This window comes from Dreissena polymorpha, chromosome 7, assembly GCF_020536995.1.
Source record: "Dreissena polymorpha isolate Duluth1 chromosome 7, UMN_Dpol_1.0, whole genome shotgun sequence".
Taxonomy (NCBI): Eukaryota; Metazoa; Mollusca; class Bivalvia; order Myida; family Dreissenidae; genus Dreissena; species Dreissena polymorpha.
The window spans coordinates 38,867,594-38,891,349 of record NC_068361.1 but is presented as its reverse complement, the minus strand read 5'-3'; the positions used below and the strand labels follow the sequence as shown (position 1 = coordinate 38,891,349).

Genomic DNA, 23,756 nt, shown 5'->3' with positions numbered 1-23,756 from the left:
CCAAGATTTTCACTAATTTTCACAAGCATACTATAAAGTTTAGTTGAAAGTATGTATCTTTCATCTGTAATCTGTATGAAACAATTTTATTTGTGTGTATTTTATTGATCTGTAATACATATATTGCACATTAACAGGTGATCCCTGAAGAGATAGTGGACGAGGAGGAGGAAAAGGTGGATGTAAGGGCGAGTATTGACAGCGTGAACACAGAGGATGGGGAACTCTTAAAGATGATTATGGAAGCAGACAAGCGTGTTCAGGAGTTTGGTGAGTCTCCATTGCCATCACCCAGGGAGCCTGCGCCAGGCAAGACCAGCAAGGAAATTCTCGCAGAGAAAGCTGAGAAAATCACAGACGATCTGTTTAAACGTTTGCTTACGGAGGAGGTGAAACTGATGACTGGGAATAAATCTGGACATACTGGCACGGGTAAAAAGGGGCCACCTGTTGCACCGAAACCAAAGTCTAGAACTGTGCCGGAATCGCAAATTACTGACAAGGCCAACCATGTTGATATGGATTTAGAGGAATTCTTAAAATCTGAGAAAGAGGTGTCAGACCATGACCAATTCCCAGACTCGTATGTGGATAGTGAACGTATAGCACCCGTGGCTGTTCAGCCTGTGCCTGTACCTGCTCCAGTGGGTAGAACTGACAACGATTCCACCAGCGATTCTATGATCACAAACTTCCTGAATGAAGCAATCGGGGATATATTTGCTATTCGCAGCAGAAAACGAGAGCAAGCTGAGAGGGGAGAGTTACGAACACAGGTCAAAGAAGAGAACCGAGAGAGTGGGATATTCGATACAGAGGATGACGACTCTGCTGCAGTGGCTATGCCGGAGTTGGACGATGTTTTGGGGCGTACCGATGACAAGGTCCAGCAAGAGGCCCCACCCAGACCGGGCTCACCGGTTCCAGGGCTCCAGTCTAGCAAGGTTTGTAAGGCAGGGATAAATTTCTTAATAATATGACCAAAATTTCGATCCCCCCACCCCCCAAAGAGTCAAATTTTTCCAATTAACTCCATTATTGGTTTATGGATATTATTATACAGCGATTCAATTCTGTAGCATTTTATAATAACAATTTAAAAATGCAGTTAAAGTTGCACTTATAAACAATAGGAATACTATTGTTCAGTACCATATTAAGTATGTTTCATATTCCCATATTTTAATGGTTTTATTGGGCTTTCTTGCCCATCTTAAGGCACAGGATGTAAAATATAAAGCAAGAAAATCTTTGTAAGGGCATCCTTAACAAAAAAAGCTTTTTCCAGGACCCATTTTTACCAACTCAATGTGGGACTTGAGGATACATAACAGACTTAGATCGCAGATCAATAATTATTAGATGTGCTAGATGCAATGTTGGGGTTTCCTTCAAGTAAATTGTAAAGGGATGGTTGCTGGTTCAGTGTGGATTTGGGATAGGGTCCCAACCCCATGGTACTTGGTATTTTACAATTTTAAGTTTTGGGAACTTTATGGTGCAATTTGGGTAAACATTTCATTTTAAGATGAGATAATAAAACAATACAACTGAAATCTCTTAAAGCATTTATGTCCATTGATATGTTTTTGTAAACTTAACAGGCTCTGTATTCACATCAAAAAAACAGTGTATAACTGCAGCTTACTGCCTATTCAAATACTGCTTTGTTCAATGTCTCAACCAGTAACCCAGCCATGTAATAATTGACATTGTGTGACCTGCGTGTAATCCATGACTGTTCTGTTTAGAGACAATCTAGCCCAACCTGTTGAGGTCTTCCTACTCACTTAATTACTGTACAATTATGAAACGTAGGGTGACTTATTGAGGCATAATGTTCCTTTTGTTTAAAATTGCATATGAAGACCTCTTTGCGCAACTGCTCCTTGATTTGGCATGCCATTTTTATCAAGCTTTTACAGAAATGAGAATCATTATCTCTGATTAGTACAGCGCACCTTTCAAAAACAATGCACTGCGAGAGAGACACTGTCTGTAATAGTTTCTTGTATTGAATTGATTTCAAACAATTTATAATGGTTGTATGTTCTTGTCCATTCACAGGACAGCCATAAACCGATGCTAGCGGAGGAGAGCGGAACGTTCGAGTATGACGATATCTGGGACACCCCCACCAAAGCCCCTCCACCATACAAAGGTAAGAAACAACAATACACTGATCTGATTTTTAAACACCTTAGATGAAGCTGTCTGTCCAAATCTGAATCATGTGATAATTCACTAAGTAAATGAAGCAATGTTGAGGAACCTTGGTATGTGGATAGAGTGCCCTATAGGAAATATGCATTTTATTCCAGAATTTTTGTCAAAAAAACTTTGATTTAATAAATAAATAAAAACAGAAAGTTAATTCAGAATGTGTATGTTTCTGCAAGACATTGCATATTCTAATTATGGTGTGAATTGTTTTTAATTTTAGTTGCAATGCTATGAGGTTAAATTTTATTTACACTTATATGTATCATGAATATTGCTGGGCCAAGTGTAAGGTTGAGCGCTCTAAAACCGGTTTTAACCCCCAATGCTTTGCATTGACAGTTCCAAGGCTGTGACCCCAGCTTTATTCTTCTATGTGTGTATGTTGTTTCGTACTGTGCTGTTTTGTACTGTTATGGCAATTGGTCACTTGCCTTAAATAAAGGACCTGCTAATTGTTTATTATGACAACGCAATACAGCTCCAGCAGCTGGAGTTTCACTTCTTTATATTGTAAACAAAAGTTATGATTAAACAAGATATGTGTTTGTCAGAAACACTATGTCCCCTTCTGCGCCGCTTTGAAGCTATATATTTGACCTTTGACCTTGAAGGATGACCTTTCACCACTCAAAATGTGCAGCTCCATGAGATACACATGCATGCAAAATATGAAGTTGCTATCTTCAATATTGCAAAAGTTATGGCAAAATGTTAAAGTTGGAGCAAACAAACACACAAACCAACCAACCAACAGACAGGGCAAAAACAATACGTCCCCCACTATAGTGGTGGGGGACATAAAAAATATGTAGCTGACCTTCTTTCCCTGTTTTTTTAGCTATGTTAGTGTGAACAAATTAGTTTTCATTATAAAGTGTAGATGTGCAAGACACTCTTCTCAAGCCTAATTATCCACCCTTCTCTGACTACTTAACCCATAGTTGAAAAATTGTTTGGGGTCATGTCATGTTCTGGCTATGGGTGGATATGTTTTTTGTTTTTATTGTATACTTGTTTACAATTCCTATTGTGATGAGAGCAATTATGCAAGTTGCGTGCAAAAACCTTCTCTTTCTTTATTTTACTTTCTGTTTTAGTTATTTTCATGTTTATTTAAAGTTAATTTAGTGAATATAATCAAATGTAGCACTAAGTACAAACATAGAATTAAACGAAAGAATAAGATGAAGCGTTCAATAAATGTTGAAGTCCGGGTGGAAGTCTTGTTAGTATTCATTCACCTGCCCTTAGTCCAAAATTAGGTCAACTGTAAATGGTTTTTCTGTTTCAGACGGCACACTTCAGTACAAGAAGGCATCAGAAGAAGTTTCATACGCAGTTCCCCACGAAGAGCACGAGATCAAAAACATTGTCTCCAGCGCGGTGGATGAATTCTGGGAACAGCGTCGCTACGGCGAACCATTGGCCGATCTCCAGCCTTCGGACACGTTCTTGAAATCTGAGCCCCAGTCTGGGACAGACATTGTGAAGAAGAGTCGACTTGTGTTCAAAAAACTGCTTTTTGACCTCACTGGGGAGGTCATACGAAGTATCTACCAGGACGACGAGTACGACTCGCCTGTTGCGTGGCATAAACCTAAACAGCGGCGAAACAAGTTCTACAAGGGTTCCGCTCCACCAACTACAGTTGACGTGTTGAAACCGGTCGTGCAGCAGGCTGTGGTGGAAATTTTAGGGTTGAATGGTGCAAAGAAGGGTGCGGAGAAACCTAAATGGGGGATCAGAAAGAAGAAGGATCTTGTTGATTCTATATTGGTGCAGGAGTTACGTGAGGAAGAGCCGGACTGGGTAAATTATGACGACTATGAGTTGGCAGTGAAAATGCAGCTCACTGAGACCATATTTGATGATCTGCTCACAGACACTGTGCAAACAATGAACAAGATTTTCAGAAAAAAGCAAATCATTGAAGAGAAACGAAAGTCAGCAGTTTGAGGAATGATTTTTTGAAACTGGTTCAATAGTAACTGAAGTCAAAAATGGCTTAGAGTTTAAATAAATTCTGCATATCATATTTTTGCCAAGGCTGCATTTTGTATAGGAGTCAGTATTGGACCATTAACCACAAGCTTGTCATGTAAGGACAAATGTGCTTGGCTTCGAAAGACTCCTTGTACGAAGGGCGTGCATTTAACTTAGCATAGGCAGCATTTCTTCTAAACAACGAAATACAGTACAGCTTTGGGCCCTGTAATGCAGTTTGGTGGTGAGTGTTATCAATATTGCAGGTATTTAGAGCATGAATATTGCGTGGTTTCTTTGAACCACATAAAATAATAAACTTACTTTGCCAAATCTGTGATTTGATGGTACTGTTTAATGTGCATTGACAATGTGGAGAGACGCCCGTCTTTGATCGTTTGAACAAAGTGGAACTTATAATGGTTTATGAGCATCAATCTTGTGGGCAAAAACTGTCTAGTTTTGTATGTGTAAGTGCTCTTTTCTTACAAGAAAATGTCAATGTGAAAACCAGTAGCAAAGGTTTTATCAAAACTGGGTGCTGGTCATACAAGCATGGGACATGGAAATACTTTTGTCATTATAAAAAATAGGACATCCTATGCCCAATGCATTGGACATACTTGAGTGGTTGTTCAGTCCAGTATGCACAGACGCCAGGATGCTAGCAGAATGTTTGTGAACCATGAAACAGAAGGGACTTTCTCATACAAAGGGGTGCACTGGAACCAAAGTCATCCTGATAAAAAAATACATTTTGCAGGGATTTATAAACTGATACTGTGATAAATGTGTTGTATTTGACCACTTTAGAACTACAAGAGCACGTCCAACCTTAAAATTGTGTTTCACAGGTTGGTGTGGCTTTTAAAAAACTAATGTGGCAATTTGTTTTTGTTTACTTTTTTTTATATTATTCTCAGTGAATTTATTAACATACATTCATAGCAGCTATGGAAATATGTGATTGTACTTTGTATACATATGTCAAGATTTAATTTTAGAGAATACTGATTTAGAATTGATATTTTGACACTTTTGTACCATGTTTGCCAATTATGTACATACTGGACTTTTTATTTATTATCTTAACGTAATATTTATTGGAGAGCATAGAATTGCTGTTATTGTTTTGTTTGGTTTGGATTTTTAGGTATGAATCGTCTATTTGAAATTTGTTTTGTCAGTCATTTTCTATGTGGACGTAAATTATTAATTATGAAATTGATATTTAAATCAATATATTGTTTGATGTTTTTATCACAATTTGTCATGTTAGATTTTTTCTTGCTATTAATTTTGATCTGATAAGAAACCAGAATAAACAGATCTGATGTGATAGAATTATGTTAGGTCTGACTTCACAGATGTTTACTTAAAGCTTTTTTTATACAATGCAATCAGATCTATGTACTTTCATGTTAGTCTACAACATAATAGTATGTAGTTCTTTAGTTGCAATATAGTAAAAAAATGTAACAACAATTTAAACAGAAAATGTTGGAAAAGTTTCAGTAACATTATTACCGAAACACCACTGTATTTGCACATGTTTAAAGTTCCTGGAAAATATGAAGAAGAAAATAATGGAACAGCAATTTTTAAAACCAACTGTAACAGTTGATGCATTAATTGCTTCAAATGCCAATAGTTCAATTCATTAGTATCAGCGCACCATTCTTAAGTGTATATTTATACATTTTTTTTATCTTTTACTAATAAAGGCTAGAAATGAACTAAGTACACCTAAACTTGTTGTGTTTGTTTACTCTGAAATGAATACATTTGTTGTGCTTGTTTAAATTTTATCTGAAATGTAGATTCTTTATTGGCGGTAAGAGAAGTCCACACTTACACTCAATGGGTCACATTGTTCATTGGATCACTGCTTCGTATTTCATTTTATCTCCATCACTTATTTGAACGTATTGCCATGGAGCAAAGTCAAAATGCAAGTCATCATTGTACTTAATTGTAGGATATGGGTTGAGGGGATGTAATTGAATGATGTACTTCTGTAAGTGAAGTTTGAGATCTTCATTGATTCCTGAGCGGATTGAACCTTTGTCTGAAGGTTTAATGGATATAGTTTGACTTAGTGAAATCACATTTAAATCACAGCCCCACAATTAATTTAGGCTTATTCATTACATTTGCTTTATCTTGAAGTAAACATGATTACAACACAAAATGAAAGTAATTCAACCCATTTATACCTAGCGTCAAAATAAGGCATTGGCAAACAGCGTAGACCCAGATGAGACGCACCATGATGCGGCGTCTCATCAGGGTCTGCGCTGTTTGCTTAAAGGAATTTCTGTAAGAAATATTCTTAATATAAAAACAAATATGCTAGACATCCCTAATTTTTTTAATAAATTGATACAATTTAGAAGGATAATAGTCCACTAGGCATAAATGGGTTAATGCATCATGAAAGGATAGCAGGATAATTTCTTTCAACTTATCTTCAACACTCATTATTGTACATACACAATACTTCCTCAAACCTTTGTTGATTGTTTAATAATAATGAAATAACTTACATTTATTGAACTTGACAAAACCTTGGGCCCATAACATTTCATGCCTTGGGAATAAATGCATTTTAAAATCTCACTTTCTTACACTAGGTAAGATAAAATAGTCGGACACTATGCTTACCAGTAATTTATGAAAATATTACGAACTGCAAGCATCAATATGGTAGTTGTTCCCACTTATGCTAAATTCTCTACTCAATACTTCGCTGAAAAAACAATAGTTATTGCAGAAATAACTATGTAAAATTTGTGCACAAACTGATAAAACATAAATCAATACTTGAAAAAGAAAATTCATTTAATACAGTTCCTACATTCCATATCAAGGTATACGGTAACCCACTATGCCAATTCACATTTGTGAGCTTTATACTCCACCCTGCCAATTTCACATGTGATACAGTTCTTTCTAGTTGATGTCCGAGTACTTGGGCAGACTCGAAGTTGTTCAAGTATATACTAGCGGAACACCTTGTGCAGAGGCTGCGATTTCAACCACAGAGCAATGTCGCGAATGTCCAGCTTATCATAGATCGCTAATAGTTATCTCCCTTGTCAAAACAATCTTTGTAAAATAATCCCCGTTTTTTTACCTCTCCACAGATTGCTCGCTTATCAATGTCTGAAAATCATGGTCCAAAAATGAGCTGTTTCCCATCCTTGTTTGGAAAAAAGGTTGTCACACGCGCCAGGACCGCTTGGACCAGGAAGATGACAGGCAGCGCAGGCTTGTTTGGAGAGTTCATGGATGTCTTTCATAGGGATTTTGCTTCGATACTCAGTGTGGCCAGAGGAATCCAGACCTTTCGATCATCCGTCTTCACCACCTGTCAGTTACGTCAGAGATCAAAATTTATTTTATGCTATGTAGTGAAAATAGAAAAATATAAATGGGAAAAAGTTGGTTTTTAGACTAAGTTGGTATTTCACCGCTTTACAGTTTTAATAGCTTAATTACGTTACCTGATATCATATGCTATTTACTCCGAAAGGATCGTAATTCATCCGGAATTTTCTGTCCGAGGAATCCCACACTTTTCATAAACCCGTCAGGTAGGTCAGAACGGTCACATAGTGCCGTGTAGCCGTACAACCAAAACGGGACATTACCCAGAATCCACTCTTATTCCGGATGCGATATACAAAGGCCGACATTTTTGTTATTGACTTAATTGTTGCTTCTGTTTCGCTGGATTCTTCTGTTTAACAGAATTGGACCTTCCCAAACTTCCGGTTCCTGATGCTGACATTAGTAAGCTGTCACTTACAATGCCTTAATCATCTACCCATACAGCAGTAACTCTTTCCCTGTTGGAAAATTGGGAGCTGAGAGAACGCCGTTCCATAGGTCTGGCTAACCAGCTAGATCTCATGGCAGCCACAGTCTTAGACTTGGTTTGGGAGCTCTCTGATTCAATCCCATAGGAGCTCCGGGCCTTGTTGATACATCTTTCACGTACTACCCAGTGTTTATCTCACAATGCTGCGTCGTCTATGTCTGAGATGTTAAGGCTTTGGACAGACCTCATCCTCTCTTCTTTGCCCAATAATTTCCTTTTGGAAACAGGCGTAAACTCCCTTCGAACTGCTCCACTAACAGCAGATTCTCTTTTCGGAGGGAGGATACAGTCGGCACTTACTGCTGATCGTGAAGATCAGATACATGCCTCCTTAGCTAGGAGCAACTCTGGCCAGCGCCCTGTGGTTTTTAAGCGCCCTGCTTCTAAGCCCCCAGGAGCCCCACCGGCCAAGAACGCTAAAAGGGACAGTTTCCCTACTAAGCGTCCGTCTGCTCCACGTCAGCCCACAAATAGGCCTCCTTTTCAGAACAGAACATCTTCCTATCTGAAGCCTTCTGTTAACCAAAATTGGAGTAAGGGCAAACCCAATGCGGACAAGAAGTCATTTAATCCTTCTTCCGGCAAGGGTGGACCTCCAAAAGGTAAGCCCTAGGTCATACCCCTTTCTACCGCCACAACCTCTGATGCCGGAGGTACCAGTCGGAGCCAGACTTATGCACTTCGCAAATCGATGGCTCCAAATAACTTCGGACGCGTGGGTTCATTCTCTTGTCACACAAGGCCTCACTTTTCAATTCGAAAAAAGGCCCTCACTCTCGCGTCCCAATAGATCTGGTATCTCCGCATCCACAACTTCCAGACTCCATTCTCGGACTCCTGGAAAAACAGGCGGTAGAAAGGGTTCACGACCCTTGTTCTCCAGGATTTTACAGTCGCCTTTTCCTTGTTCAAAAGAAAAGCGGCTCCTGGAGACCAGTCATAGACTTAAAAGTGTTCAACACGTTTCTAGTCAAACCTACTTTCAAGATGGAGACTCCTGCCTTCATTCGGCGCTCCATCAAACCCATGCACTGGGGGGTTTCCTTGGACCTGGAAGATGCATACTTCCATGTTCCTATCCATCCCAACTACCAGAAGTACCTGCGCTTCTCCTTTCGAGGCCAGGTCTACCAGTTTCGGGCGATGCCCTTTGGATTGGCCACAGCTCCACGAGTTTTCACCAAACTCATGGCCGCAGTGAGCGCACACCTCCGATTACACGGGGTTCAACTGCTTCAGTATTTCGACGATTGGCTCTTACACCAGCTCGATCGTCAACTGCTTCTGCTACACCTAGAGTTCTCTTGGAAGGAGCTCCTCTCTTTAGGACTCCTTCTCAATGTAGCCAAGTCAGACCTCATTCCCTCTCAGGATTTCATATTCGTGGAAATGAATTTTCTGACCCACATCAATCGGGTCAGGGTCTCACCGCAACGTATATCAGACCTTTTGAAGGTCAGATGGGTGCTGTCCCAATCTCATATCACAGCTCAAGATTTCCTCTCACTCAACGGTATCTTGAGCTCTGTAGCAGACTTCGTGCAGTTGGGACGTCTCTTCCTACGTCCTCTTCAGCACTATGTCTCAGCTCGATGGAAATGGTCTCCAGACAATCTGCTAACACAGATTCCCATCCTTCCGTCCTTAGTCCCTCACCTTCTATGCTGGCTAGACGAGGAGACCCTGTTGGCAGGAGTACCGCTTCTTCCCCCGCAACCGTCTTTACATCTCATAACGGATGAGAGCATGGAAGGTTGGGGCGCTCACCTGGAACCCCGCAGCCTGACATTATCAGGATTGTGGTCTCCTCAGGAGTCTCTCCTGCACATAAACAATCTCGAAATGCGAGCAGTCTTTCTAGCTGTTTCTCAATTCCAATCACATCTTCGGGACTCCTGTGTGATGGTATCGACAGACAACACATCAGTCGTGGCTTACATCCAGAAACAGGGCGGTACACACTCTCACTCCCTGTATCTGGAAACAATGAAATTACTTGTTCTTTGCAATAGCCTAAACGTCTCTCTCTTGTCCAAACACATACCAGGTCGTCTCAACGCCCTGGCGGACGGTTTGTCTCGCAAACACCAGTTACTTCCATCGGAGTGGACACTTCATCAGGAAGTGGCCAATCAGATATTCCTCACATTCGGTTATCCACTGGTCGACCTGTTTGCGACCAGAGACAACCACAGACTTCCTCTGTATGTGAGTCCAGTGTACGAACCAGCAGCGTGGGCGATAGACGCGCTTTCGTTCGATTGGGATCAACTGGACGCTTACGCTTATCCCCCACCCATTCTTATTCCCCAAATCTTAGGGAAAATCAGTGTGAGCTCTTGCCGGATCCTCCTGATAGCCCCTTGGTGGCCCAGGAGATCCTGGTTCAACGACCTTCTCGGTCTCCTGTGCGAATTTCCCAGGGAACTCCCGCACAGGTCAGTTCTCTTATCTCAGAGAGGCAGACTTCACTTGGATCAAGACATGTTCCACTTACACGTCTGGCCGTTATCAGGCAATCCCTGCAGAAGAAACGCTTTTCTGTCAGGGCTTCAACGCTCGTTGCCTCTGCAAGGAGAAAGTCCACCAGAGCAGTCTATGATGCTCGCTGGAAACTCTTCTCTAATTGGTGTGTTCGAGGGAAAATTGATCCCCTCAATCCCTCTGCTAGACGCATAGCGGATTTTCTAATCTATCTCTTTGATGATAAGAAACTTTCTCTTAGCTCCATCAAAGGATACAGATCTGTGCTTTCGCATACCTTGGCTTTTCGTAAGTCATCACAAGTCTGTGCTGACCCAGCCATTTCGGAACTGATCCGAGCCATGGAACGTAACGTCCTGTGTCTCGTTCTCTTACCCCCAAATGGGATTTGGCTTGTGTTCTTGGGTCGCTTATTAAAGCTCCCTATGAACCCCTTAATCAGGCTTCTTTACAGTTCCTAACCTGGAAGACCGTTTTCCTTCTTACCATGGCTTCGTCCAAACGTAGAAGTGAAATTCATGTTCTTTCTATCGAAGAAAGCCATCTTCGTTTTGATTCCTCCGATGGCTCTGTCACTTTGTTGTGTCAGCCAGGATTCCTTGCTAAAAATCAACTCCCCTCAATGGCTTCTAAACCCTTCAAGGTTACAAGTCTTTCTAGAACTTGTGGAAATGAAGATGAAGATAGACTCGTCTGCCCTGTCAGGTCTTTGAAGTTCTATCTTAGTAGAGTTAAGTCTATTCGAGGTTCTCACAAGAGACTCTTCATTCCCTTAAAAGGGGGGGGGGGGGCGATGTGTCTGCGGCTTCTATTTCCCGTTGGGTAGCCTCGACTATAAAAAGGGCTTACTCTTCTCTTTCTTCAAGGGATTCATCCCTTTTTAAGATTAGACCGCATGAATTACGAGCAATGTCGGCTTCGTGGGCATATATTAATCATACCCCACTCTCTGACGTGCTTCAAGCTGCTTTCTGGAGGAATCAGACCACTTTTTCATCTTTTTATCTTCGTTCTCTGGAGTGCCAACAGGACAACTTGTATTTGTTGGGCCCCCTTGTGGTTGCACAAACGGTAGTATCTTCTACGGCATAGGTATATTACGCTTATCCGTGAATTAAGTTAATACCGTAATAACGAAGATTAGCTGAGAACCCGAGATATGGGTTCCGCTGTGATGGGGAGATTTTCGCGAACCTTCCCGCCTCAGCTGCAAAGTCAGCATATGATATCAGGTAACGTAATTAAGCTATTAAAACACATTTTTCTAGTAAAATTCATTTTAATTAGATATTACTTACCTGATATCGGTAAGTCCCACCTCCCACCCCGCTCTTCGTCTAATATTTCATATTTTTTATTGGAATAAGAGTGGATTCTGGGTAATGTCCCGTTTTGGTTGTACGGCTACACGGCACAATGTGATCGTTCTGACCTACCTGACGGGTTTATGAAAAGTGTGGGATTCCTCGGACAGAAAATTCCGGATGAATTACGATCCTTTCGGAGTAAATAGCATATGATATCAGGTAAGTAATTACTAATTAAAATGAATTTTACTAGAAAAATTTGTTTTAAAGTGCGTTAACGAAAATTTAGATTGTCAATGATGCTGGACTCAAAACTAAAATTTTGATTGACGAAAGTTTGTATACAGTCCCCCGAGCGCTTTTAGTCTATTTTGATATTGTATTAAGCGACTTTTGTCATACGCAACCAGCGACCGCTGATGTTCGAGTCTTTTGATGTCCAATGTTTTAATAGCTTAATTACGTTACCTGCTATCACATGCTACTCACCCCGAAGGATCGTAATTAATCCGGAAACTTTCTGTCCAAAGAATCCCACACTTTTCATAAACCCGTCGGTCAGGTCAGAACGGTCACATAGTGCCGTGTAGCCGTATAACCAAAACGGAATATTACTCAGAATCACTCTTATTCCGGATGCGTTATACAAAGGCCGACATTTTTGTTATTTACTTAATTGTTGCTTCTGTTTCGCTGGATTCTTCTGTTTAACAGAATAGAGAAGTTTTTGTATTGTGTTTAAACATTCTCCGTATATATATATCCGTTTATTTCTGTATTGTTTTGTGTATTTGTTTGTTTGTTCAAGGCAAAATATGCTTCAAACATGTGGCTCATGTGGACACATAAGGGCAGCATGGGACAACCATGGTAGCTGCCTGTCGTGTGCCGGATGTACCCAGGATAACTGCTGCCCTTTCTGTGAGCATTGGTCTGCAGATACCTAGGCCATCAAGCGTCGACTTTTCAAGAGTCGTAGACGCAACATGCATAGTTCAAATCAAAGTAGGGAAAGTTCCGTTTGTCGGGACTTTTCACCACACGATCTTGACGATATGCCATCAGCAGATGCCATGCATCGGTCCTTGCCTGGTGACGACATCGGACAAAATTTGCCCGGTCCGTTCATCGGGATCGACCAGTTGACCGGTCCGGAGACTTCACCGGTCAACATTGACCGGTCCGGTCACCGGTCATGCTATTACCGGTGTCGTCACCGGTCAACCTGTCACCGGTCACCGGTCATGCTATGACCGGTCACCGGTCATTGACCGGTCCGGTCATTGATCGGTCCGGTCATTGACCGGTCCGGTCACCGGTCATGCTATGACCGGTCCGGTCACTGGTCATTGACCGGTCCGGTCACCGGTCATGCAATGACCGATCCGGTCACCGGGTACCGGTCTGTGCCACAGACCGTTCCGGTCACCGTAGATGTTGACACTACCTTGTCAGTACTCCACAAAGGTAGACGCAGCCGCTTTTCTACTGTGAGTCACAGACGTAAACGCGTAGTGTCTGATGTTTCCGGCTACTCCTCCACCTCGGACTCGTCGTCGTATGACTCATCGTCTACTTCAACTAGCCCTCATCATTATCGGAGGGGACGTCGTTCACGCTCACCGAGTGTTTCTCGGCGTAGATTGCCTCGTAAAGAGCGATCACGCCAGCGCTCTGGGATACGTTCGATCAGGAAACATCATTCCCAGCGCCGCCGAACAGTGTCTCGGCATCGCAGGGATAAGGGACATAGACCTTCCTCTATTAGGCGCTCTCGGACTCCTAGGTCCCCTAGTTGATCCTTCTCTGAGGAATCTATTGACACCCTTCCTCGTGTGTCAGCCTCTATTTTGGCCTCAACACACACTTCAGCCGTTCCTACAACCACTGAGCATAATTTGTATTCAAACACTAGTTTGCATACATATCAGGCTCAAGGTACAGGGGTTAATCTAACCACTTCGGCTGCGTTTTCAGCCCCACGGGTCTCTTCCACATTGCATAGAAGTATACCCCGGGCTGCCGCTACACCATCAAATCCCAATACTTTGTGGATCCAACAGTCGCCGGGAATCTTTGTCCCTTTTTCGACTGATCCTTTACCAGCAACCTCTGGTATTCAAAGTGAGTCTGCTGACTTGATCTCTGATAGACCTAACTCACCAGCTATATCTTTGATGGTGCCGGAAAACGATTCTCTCATGATAGAAGCGAATGAATCTAGTATTCCTACTTCTGTATCCACCGGTTTCAATCAATCCAATGCTCCCGCAGATGGTTCGATTGAGGCGGGTTCGGAGTCTAATGAGGCCGAACTTTATTATTTGGCCTCCATCAATCAGGTTTACGAACTAATGTTCAATACCTTAGATGAGGACTTCTGCCCCCGCCCTTCCTTGTCTCTCACAGGATCTGCGGTTACCGTTACAGAACAGGTAGCCCGCAGACGAGAGCCCAGCAGGATAAGTAAGGCGACTTCCCGAGTGGATCTCCGCCTTCCTATTGGCTCTTCCACAATGGCTGTTTTCCAGTCACTTGAGCCAGCCAATAAGCCTTCGCCATCTCCATGGAAAGCCCCTAAGGAGCTGACGGAGCCTAAACAGATGGACGGCGGGAAAAGTTATAAGGCCCCGGTACCCGACCCTTCTACCGGTTTGGACCTTTTCAAACTTCCGGTTCCTGATGCTGACATTAGTAAGCTGTCACTTACAATGCCTTCATCATCTACCCATACAGCAGTCCCTCTTTCCCTGTTGGAAAATTGGGAGCTGAGAGAACGCCGTTCCATAGGTCTGGCTAACCAGCTAGATCTCATGGCAGCCACAGCCTTAGACTTGGTTTGGGAGCTCTCTGATTCAATCCCAGAGGAGCTCCGTGCCTTGTTGATACATCTTTCAGGTACTACGCAGTGTTTATCTCACAATGCTGCGTCGTCTATGTCTGAGATGTGTAGGCTTCGGAGAGACCTCATCCTCTCTTCCTTGCCCAATAATTTCCTTTTGGAAACAGGCGTTAACTCCCTTCGAATTGCTCCACTAACAGCAGATTCTCTTTTCGGAGGGAAGCTACAGTCGGCACTTACTGCTGATCGTGAAGATCAGATACATGCCTCCTTAGCTAGGAGCAACTCTGGCCAGCGCCCTGTGGTTTTTAAGCGCCCTGCTTCTAAGCCCCCAGGAGCCCCACCGGCCAAGAACGCTAAAAGGGACAGTTTCCCTACTAAGCGTCCGTCTGCTCCACGTCAGCCCACAAATAGGCCTCCTTTTCAGAACAGAACATCTTCCTATCGGAAGCCTTCTGTAAACCAAAATTGGAGTAAGGGCAAACCCAATGCGGACAAGAAGTCATTTAATCCTTCTTCCGGCAAGGGTGGACCTCCAAAAGGTCAGCCCTAGGTCATACCCCTTTCTACCGCCACAACATCCGATGCCGGAGGTACCAGTCGGGGCCAGACTTATGCACTTCGCAAATCGATGGCTTCAAATAACTTCGGACGCGTGGGTTCATTCTCTTGTCACACAAGGCCTCACTTTTCAATTCGAAAAAAGGCCCCCACTCTCTCGCGTCCCAATAGATCTGGTATCTCCGCATCCACAACTTCCAGACTCCATTTTCGGACTCCTGGAAAAGCAGGCGGTAGAAAGGGTTCACGACCCTTGTTCTCCAGGATTTTACAGTCGTCTTTTCCTTGTTCAAAAGAAAAGCGGCTCCTGGAGACCAGTCATAGGCTTAAAAGTGTTCAACACGTTTCTAGTCAAACCTACTTTCAAGATGGAGACTCCTGCCTTCATTCGGCGCTCCATCAAACCCATGCACTGGGGGGTTTCCTTGGACCTGGAAGATGCATTCTCCATGTTCCTATCTATCCCAACTACCGGAAGTACCTGCGCTTCTCCTTTCGAGGCCAGGTCTACCAGTTTCGGGCGATGCCCTTTGGATTGGCCACAGCTCCACGAGTTTTCACCAAACTCATGGCCGCAGTGGGCGCACACCTCCGATTACACGGGGTTCAACTGCTTCAGTATTTCGACGATTGGCTCTTACACCAGCTCGATCGTCGACTGCTTCTGCTACACCGAGAGTTCTCTTGGAAGGAGCTCCTCTCTTAAGGACTCCTCAATGTAACCAAGTCAGACCTCATTCCCTCTCAGGATTTCATATTCGTGGGAATGAATTTTCTGACCCACATCAATCGGGTCAGGTTCTCACCGCAACGTGTATCAGACCTCCTTTTGAAGGTCAGATGGGTGCTGTCCCAATCTCATATCACAGCTCAAGATTTCCTCTCACTCAACGGTATCCTGAGCTCTGTAGCAGACTTCGTGCAGTTGGGACGTCTCTTCCTACGTCCTCTTCAGCACTATCTCTCAGCTCGATGGAAATGGTCTTCAGACAATCTGCTAACACAGATTCCCATCCTTCCGTCCTTAGTCCCCCACCTTCAATGGTGGCTAGACGAGGAGACCCTGTTGGCAGGAGAACCGCTTCTTCCCCCGCAACCTTCTTTACATCTCATAACGGATGCGAGCATGGAAGTTTGGGGCGCTCACCTGGAACCCCGCAGCCTGACATTATCAGGATTGTGGTCTCCTCAGGAGTCTCTCCTGCACATAAACAATCTCGAAATGCGAGCAGTCTTTCTAGCTGTTTCTCAATTCCAATCACATCTTCGGGACTCCTGTGTGATGGTATCGACAGACAACACATCAGTCGTGGCTTACATCCAGAAACAGGGCGGTACACACTCTCACTCCCTGTATCTGGAAACATTGAACTTACTTGTTCTTTGCAAGAGCCTCAACGTCTCTCTCTTGGCCAAACACATACCAGGTCGTCTCAACGCCCTGGCGGACTGTTTGTCTCGCAAACACCAGTTACTTCCATCGGAGTGGACACTTCATCAGGAAGTGGCCAACCAGATATTCCTCACATTCAGTTATCCACTGGTCGACCTGTTTGCGACCAGAGACAACCACAAACTTCCTCTGTATGTGAGTCCAGTGTACGAACCAGCAGTGTGGGCGGTAGACGCGCTTTCGTTCGATTGGGATCAACTGGACGCTTACGCTTATTCCCCACCCATTCTAATTCCCCAAATCTTAGGGAAAATCAGTGTGAGCTCTTGCCGGATCCTCCTGATAGCCCCTTAGTAAAAATCAACTCCCCTCAATGGCTTCTAAACCCTTCAAGGTCCCAAGTCTTTCTAGAACTTGTGGAAATGAAGATGAAGATAGACTCCTCTGCACTGTCAGGTCTTTGAAGTTCTATCTTAGTAGAGTTAAGTCTATTTGAGGTTCTCGCAAGAGACTCTTCATTCCCTTAAAAGGGGGGGGGGGCGATGTGTCTGCGGCTTCTGTTTTCCGTTGGGTAACCAGAAAAAGGGCTTACTCTTCTCTTTCTTCAAGGGATTCATCCCTTTTTAAGATTAGACCGCATGAATTACGAGCAATGTCGGCTTCGTGGGCATATATTAATCATACCCCACTCTCTGACGTGCTTCAAGCTGCTTTCTGGAGGAATCAGACCACTTTTTCATCTTTTTATCTTCGTTCTCTGGAGTGCCAACAGGACAACTTGTATTTGTTGGGCCCCCTTGTGGTTGCACAAACGGTAGTATCTTCTACGGCATAGGTATATTACGCTTATCCGTGAATTAAGTTAATACCGTAATAACGAAGATTAGCTGAGAACCCGAGATATGGGTCCCGCTGTGATGGGGAGATTTTCGCGAACCTTCCCGCCGCAGCTGCAAAGTCAGCATATGATAGCAGGTAACGTAATTAAGCTATTAAAACAAATTTTTCTAGTAAAATTCATTTTAATTAGTAAATACTTACCTGCTATCGGTAACTCCAACCTCCCACCCCGCTCTTCGTCTAATATTTTCATATTGTTTATTGGAATAAGAGTGATTCTGGGTAATATCCCGTTTTGGTTATACGGCTACACGGCACTATGTGACCGTTCTGACCTGACCGACGGGTTTATGAAAAGTGTGGGATTCTTTGGACAGAAAGTTTCCGGATTAATTACGATCCTTCGGGGTGAGTAGCATATGATAGCAGGTAAGTAATTACTAATTATAATGAATTTTACTAGAAAAAATTGTTTTAATTAAGCGACCAGGTGGTGGTAAATTTATGATGCTTGTTCTGCATATTTTGACGAGCAAAATGAAACGTGTGCCTCGAAAGTGTCATTAAAGATTAAAGAGAAACAGCAGCTAGCAGATGATAGTCAGATCAGGATTGCCAACATAGACAAACATAGGTCAAAAACATGAATGCTAGTTACTTCGGTACCTGGTCACTTTGGACTTCAGTCACTTCGGCACTTCGGTAGTTATTCCGGCACTTGAAGTTGGATGCTTCGGCACTTATAGTTAGACGCTTCGGCACTTAGTTATTTTTTATTACGTAAGTTTGTTACAAATAAAATGCATTTATTGGTAAATTAATGTTTCAACATGTATTGTTATGCCATCCCAATACCTTCTAAAGCTTTATTTAATCTTAAAATTGAAAACTAATGAGGAAATGGGAAATGGAAATGAACTAGTTAAATCTAAATACAAGGGCCACATTGGCCCTGAATCGCTCACCTGAACAAATTTAATAGCCTTAGGCCCAATGGTAATTGACAAGAAACAAATTTTCTTGAACAAATTTTTAGGGGAGCCTTTAAGGATCATCCTTGTAAATAAAATGAAAATCCGACGAGCCCTTTCTGACAAGAAGATTTTTTAAGGTATTGACCATATATGGGCATGGCGGCCAGCTTGGTTATGTGACCAAATTTTTTTTTAACAATATTTTTTTTTCGTGACGTAGGAATGCTCCACATGAAATTTGGTTGAAATTGGCTCAATGGTTTAGGAGAATATGATCTGCTCAGGTACGCTAAAAACTTAAACATTGAGATAAAAGGAATTTTTGCTTGTTTTGAAGAGATTCCTCCTTTTTCTCAAAATTGACAAGATATCATCGACTAAACAGGCAACCCATGTTTGCATAAGGATAAATCCTTTTACCAATCAACATATTTTGGACTGAACAATTTCTCAATTTCCAACGATGATTCAACCCTACCAGAGCAATTTCCTAAGCAATAATCACCTCCCATTTTAAAGGAAAAATAATTTCTCATCAACAAAACTACAGCATTAATTGATTTCTGGTAGTTAACCCTTTTCAAATTGAAAGAGGTTGCAGACGACAAATTAAGTTATTATGGAATAAGAATAAACAGATTTAATAGGGTAGGAATCATTGTGATGAAAAGAGAAAATGCTTATCTCAGCATTTTTTTCTTTTATTTCAACGATTTCCACAGTCACAAACATTTGCAGAAAGAATTAACTGTTGTGGGTTAAGGGTTTATGAGGAGAATGCTATAGTTTGATTATGCAATTGTGTATGTATGGGGGGATATGCTTTTATTTTGGAAGAGTCTAATTTAATGTAAAAGGGCTTAAAGACATCATGAATTGAAACAACTTCTTCAATGATGTATTGTTATGCAATTGAAGTTGAAATCATTGAGATACAAGAAATCTTGGCTTGTTTTGAACAGATTTATTTTTTTCTTAAAATTCTCAAAATATCATCTGCTAATGAGGCATCAAGTGTTTGCATTAGGAAAAGGCACAATGGTTTCTAGATGAATCTACATTAAAGTACAAAAAAATGAAAATGCATAGCCAACCCATAATGAGAAACCTATGAGTATGCCTTTTCAGCAATTTCTCCTTTTATTTCAATCATTTCCACAGTCACAAACATTTGCAGAAAGAATTAACTGTTCTGGGTTAAGGGTTTATGTGGTCTGCAGCAAAGCCATCAGAAGAGAATCGTGTCAGAGAAACCTGGCCTGTAGCCAGCAAATCCTTTACTCTAATAGCACTATTAATTGGAAAAAAGAGTACACTATAATTATTTCTAAATCTGCCATCTCAAGGAGATAATTCTGGACTTAATGGTCCGATGTTGCTCATTTTCGACAGGGCTCGAGTTTTCATTGATATGAAGACACTGTGCAAGTTTGGAAAGAATTGGATGAAAAATTTGGACTTTATTGCATAAACACCATTTTCTCAATTCAAGGGTAGGTAATTCTGTACTTCATGGACCAATAATGCTTATTTTTTGTAGGGTTCGTGTCCTCATTGATATAAAGACACTGTGCAAATTTGGAAAGGATCGGACAAAAAATGTGGAAGATTTTTGAAAGTTTTCACAAAATAGGCAAAAACGAAGAAACATGCAAAGTTCAACGAGCTCCTGCGGCCATGTTTTTTGACGAATCAAATTTCTTTGAACAACTTTTTCAGGGGAGCCTTCAAAGGTCATCCCTGTGAAATTTTTAGAAAATCTGATGAGCGGTTTCTGACAAGAAGATTTTTTAAGGTTTTTACCATATATGGTCATGGCGGCCATCTTGGATATGTGATCAATTTTTTTTAACAATTCTTTTGTCCCATGACCTAGGGATGCTCCACATGAAATTTAGTTGAAATTGGCTCAATGGTTTAGTAGAAGAAGATGTTTACAAATTGTTTACAGACAGACAGACAGACGGACGGACGGACGGACGCCGGACGGTGAGTGATCACAATAGCTCACCCCGAGCTATCGCTCAGGTGAGCTAATAAACGTGTGCAAACCTCTTGCAAACTTCAATTTTTAACCTAAGTGATTAATATATTCTTGATATATAGGAACATAAAAATAAGGCAAACACATCGAATTTAATCATTAGTATTTTTATACGCCCGTTTTTAAAAACGGGACGTAATATAGTTTCACCCTTGGCGGGCGGGCGGCGTCCACAGCAGTGTCCGCTCTCTAATTCAAATAGTTTTCATCCGATCTTCCAATCTCTTGCACGACGGTTACATTACATTCACCTCTGTGTTGGGCTCAGAACGGACTATTGTTATGAAAGCGTCTCATTCATGTCATGATCATACCAAGCGTTCATCATTGAGGTGACAGTATAATAAACAATCTCTAGCACGACGGTAACATTGCATTCACTGCATTAAAGAAAACCATCTCGTACCATGATATCTTATATCAGTCTTAATTCATTATTATAAAATTGATATGGTTTTTTTATGTTAAAAAACCAACATACATACACACGTCGAAGCAATTCCTAACGTCATTCAATAAACATTATGTTCAATTGTTTACATTTGTAAAGTGCGTGGAATGATTCCATCTGTGTAAATGGGCAATAAAATAGTTCCAAAGAGTTGCATTAAAACTCGCAAGTTTTTGCACGATTTATCGTATATTTTAAAGTCATATTTCTTAATTTAATGCATGCGATCTTAAATATCCAATCAAATATACATTAAATGTGTTTGTTCGGTTTTAGCTATTTGGTAGACAAAATGGTACCCTGTGCCTTTCTGTCGGGAAATAGACGTGAAAAACTATAAATTAATTGATCCTGGAAATCATCCAGCACTAACAGAAAACGTTTTAACAACAGAAGCTGATGTATGACATGTCCAAATGACCATATATAACTGTTTAACAAATTAAATGAGATGATTTATTTTCTGATGTTTTATATTTCTTTTTCCCTTTCAAATGATGTAAATTGGTGTGATTCTATGTTTAAATAATTAATTTTGAAACATTTAGGCAGCATACTGTTTAATACATTAAAGTTAACATTGTTATATTATTTTAGTTATCTGTGTTGTTTATAAAGTTGAAAAAATGGTATTTATATACAAATAAAGCTTATTAAGACTTATGAAGGTATGACTAATGAAGGTACTTATTGTTTTTTATGTAATAATATACTTTTTAAAGTGATAATAAAGGCAATGACATTAATGTAGTAAGGTTTCTTTAAATGATTGTTCTTATCAATAAGGTTGGAATAATCAACAGTTTTCACAGCGCAAAAAAGCTGCAACAAGTTTTGTTGGGCCAGTGAAACCCCTGAATGCGCGTAATTACCTTTTATTTCTTAAAAGTTTATAATAAGAATTTCTGAAACGCTAAGTTCTGGCGGCGAAGGGCAATGCTGTAGATGATAATGCTGAAGACGATTATGACAAGGATGACGATGCTGATGATGTTGATGAAATACATGATATCAAAAGTTTACAAGACAAGGTTATGAGCTTTTAATGGGTCTGCTTTAAATGGCAACAGAATTGAATATAGGAAATACAAATATGTACTAGTATGCTTCTTGTACTTATTTGCCCTTACGCCGAGAGAAGCTGTGTGTTGAAACAAGAGGGAACCCTAGTTTGGGTGAGGGCTACCAAAAGTTGAAAGTAGGGTTCCCTCCGGGTACCCTGTCAAAAAAGTTAGTGTCAAGGCCTGAATGCTATTGCATTCAAACTTGGTGTACTTACTTTCTATCATGAGGGGACTGGGCAGGCAAAGTTAGATAACTCTGGTGTGCATTTTGACAGAACTATGTGCCCTTTTTTATACTTAGAAAATTGAAAATTTTGGTTAAGTTTTGTGTTTAGGTCCATTTTATTCCTTAAGTATCAAAGCTATTGCTTTCATACTTGCAACACTTACTTACTATCATATGGGGACTGTGCAGGCAAAGTTATGTAACTCTGACTGGTATTTTGACAGAATTATGTGCCCTTTTTATACTTAGAAAAGAAAATTTGGTTAAGTTTTGTGTTTTGGTCCACTTAAACCCTAAAGTATCATAGATATTGCTTTCGTACTTGGAACACTCGCAAACTATCATAAGGGGACAGTAAAGGACATGTTGCATAACTCTGGTTGTCATTTTTTCAGAATTATGGCCCTTTTTTGACTTAGTAACTTTGAATATATGGTTAAATTTTGTGTTTAGATCCACTTTACTTTTAAAGTATCAAGGCTATTGCTTTCAAACTTCAAATACTTTCATGCTATCATGACTGTACTTTACCTGGCAAGTTGAATTTTACATTGACCTTTAAATGACCTTGACTTTCAAGGTCAAATCATTAAATTTTGCTAAAATCACCATAACTTCTTTATTTATGATTAGATTTGATTGATACTTTGACAAAACAACTTTTACCTGACAAACCACAATAGACTCCACCCAAACCACCAAACCACCCCCCACGCCCCCCCCCTCCCCCCCCGAACTACCCCCCCCCCCCCCCAAAAAAAAATATATTTTTGTTTTTCTTTAAGATCATCTTATAAATGACCACCACACCCTAACACTATACCCCCACCAAATCCCCATCCCCCAAAAAAAATTTTTTTTTTTTTTGAAACATGGTTAAAAAACACAATTCTTTTGTATTATTTCATTTTTGAAATACCGTCCAACCATCCCATCCAAGAATCCCCTCCCCAAAAAAATATTTTTTGTTTGCATTTTTTTTCATTTTTGGAAGATAATGTAATAAATGGCCACACCCCCACACTATACACCACCCTCTACTCCACCCCTCCCTCCTTTGTAATTGAAATTGAGATAGGTTCCTTCACCTTTAAAAAGAAAAATAGATGAGCGGTCTGCACCCGGAAGGCGGTGCTTTTGTTTATATTTAGATTTTTTATTACACAAGCTGAAATCGCTGTGTTAAAAGGAGATAATCCTATATCTGGATTTAAAATCAAAGGTCCGCATTCATCCCAAATGGCCTTTTTTTTTAATTTAAAGACCATTTTTTTAAGAGACCACTTTTGGTTACTCCCTTTAGTGGTCTCGTAATAAAAGATTGACTGTATTTACTAAAGAGGATGTGATCTTGAAACTTTGAACGGCCTCTTTAGGGAATTAAGGACCATTTAAGGACCCTATATGTAATATTCACAGGGGACTTTAATGCACATCACCCTGCTTGGGGTTCCAACAATTCAGATGCAGAAGGTCAGGCG

The 23,756-nt window shown here is 41.1% G+C and overlaps 2 protein-coding genes across 3 annotated transcripts in view; both read left to right on the top strand.

Moving 5' to 3' along the window:
- LOC127840148 (centrosome-associated protein 350-like) overlaps positions 1–5,951 on the top strand; it is a 130,529-nt gene extending 124,578 nt beyond the window's left edge. For both annotated transcript variants that reach the window (XM_052368627.1, XM_052368626.1), the window contains exons 41-43: positions 138–944; positions 2,068–2,161; positions 3,515–5,951. In XM_052368627.1, the coding sequence (XP_052224587.1) occupies positions 138–944; positions 2,068–2,161; positions 3,515–4,179 (1,566 nt within the window). In that variant the 3' untranslated portion in view covers positions 4,180–5,951. The remainder of the gene's footprint in view (positions 1–137; positions 945–2,067; positions 2,162–3,514) is intronic.
- A 14,881-nt stretch (positions 5,952–20,832) lies between these two features.
- LOC127840149 (serine/threonine-protein kinase PLK4-like) overlaps positions 20,833–23,756 on the top strand; it is a 79,103-nt gene continuing 76,179 nt past the window's right edge. The window contains exon 1 of the mRNA XM_052368629.1: positions 20,833–20,899. The gene's annotated coding sequence lies outside the window, so the exon portion shown is untranslated. The remainder of the gene's footprint in view (positions 20,900–23,756) is intronic.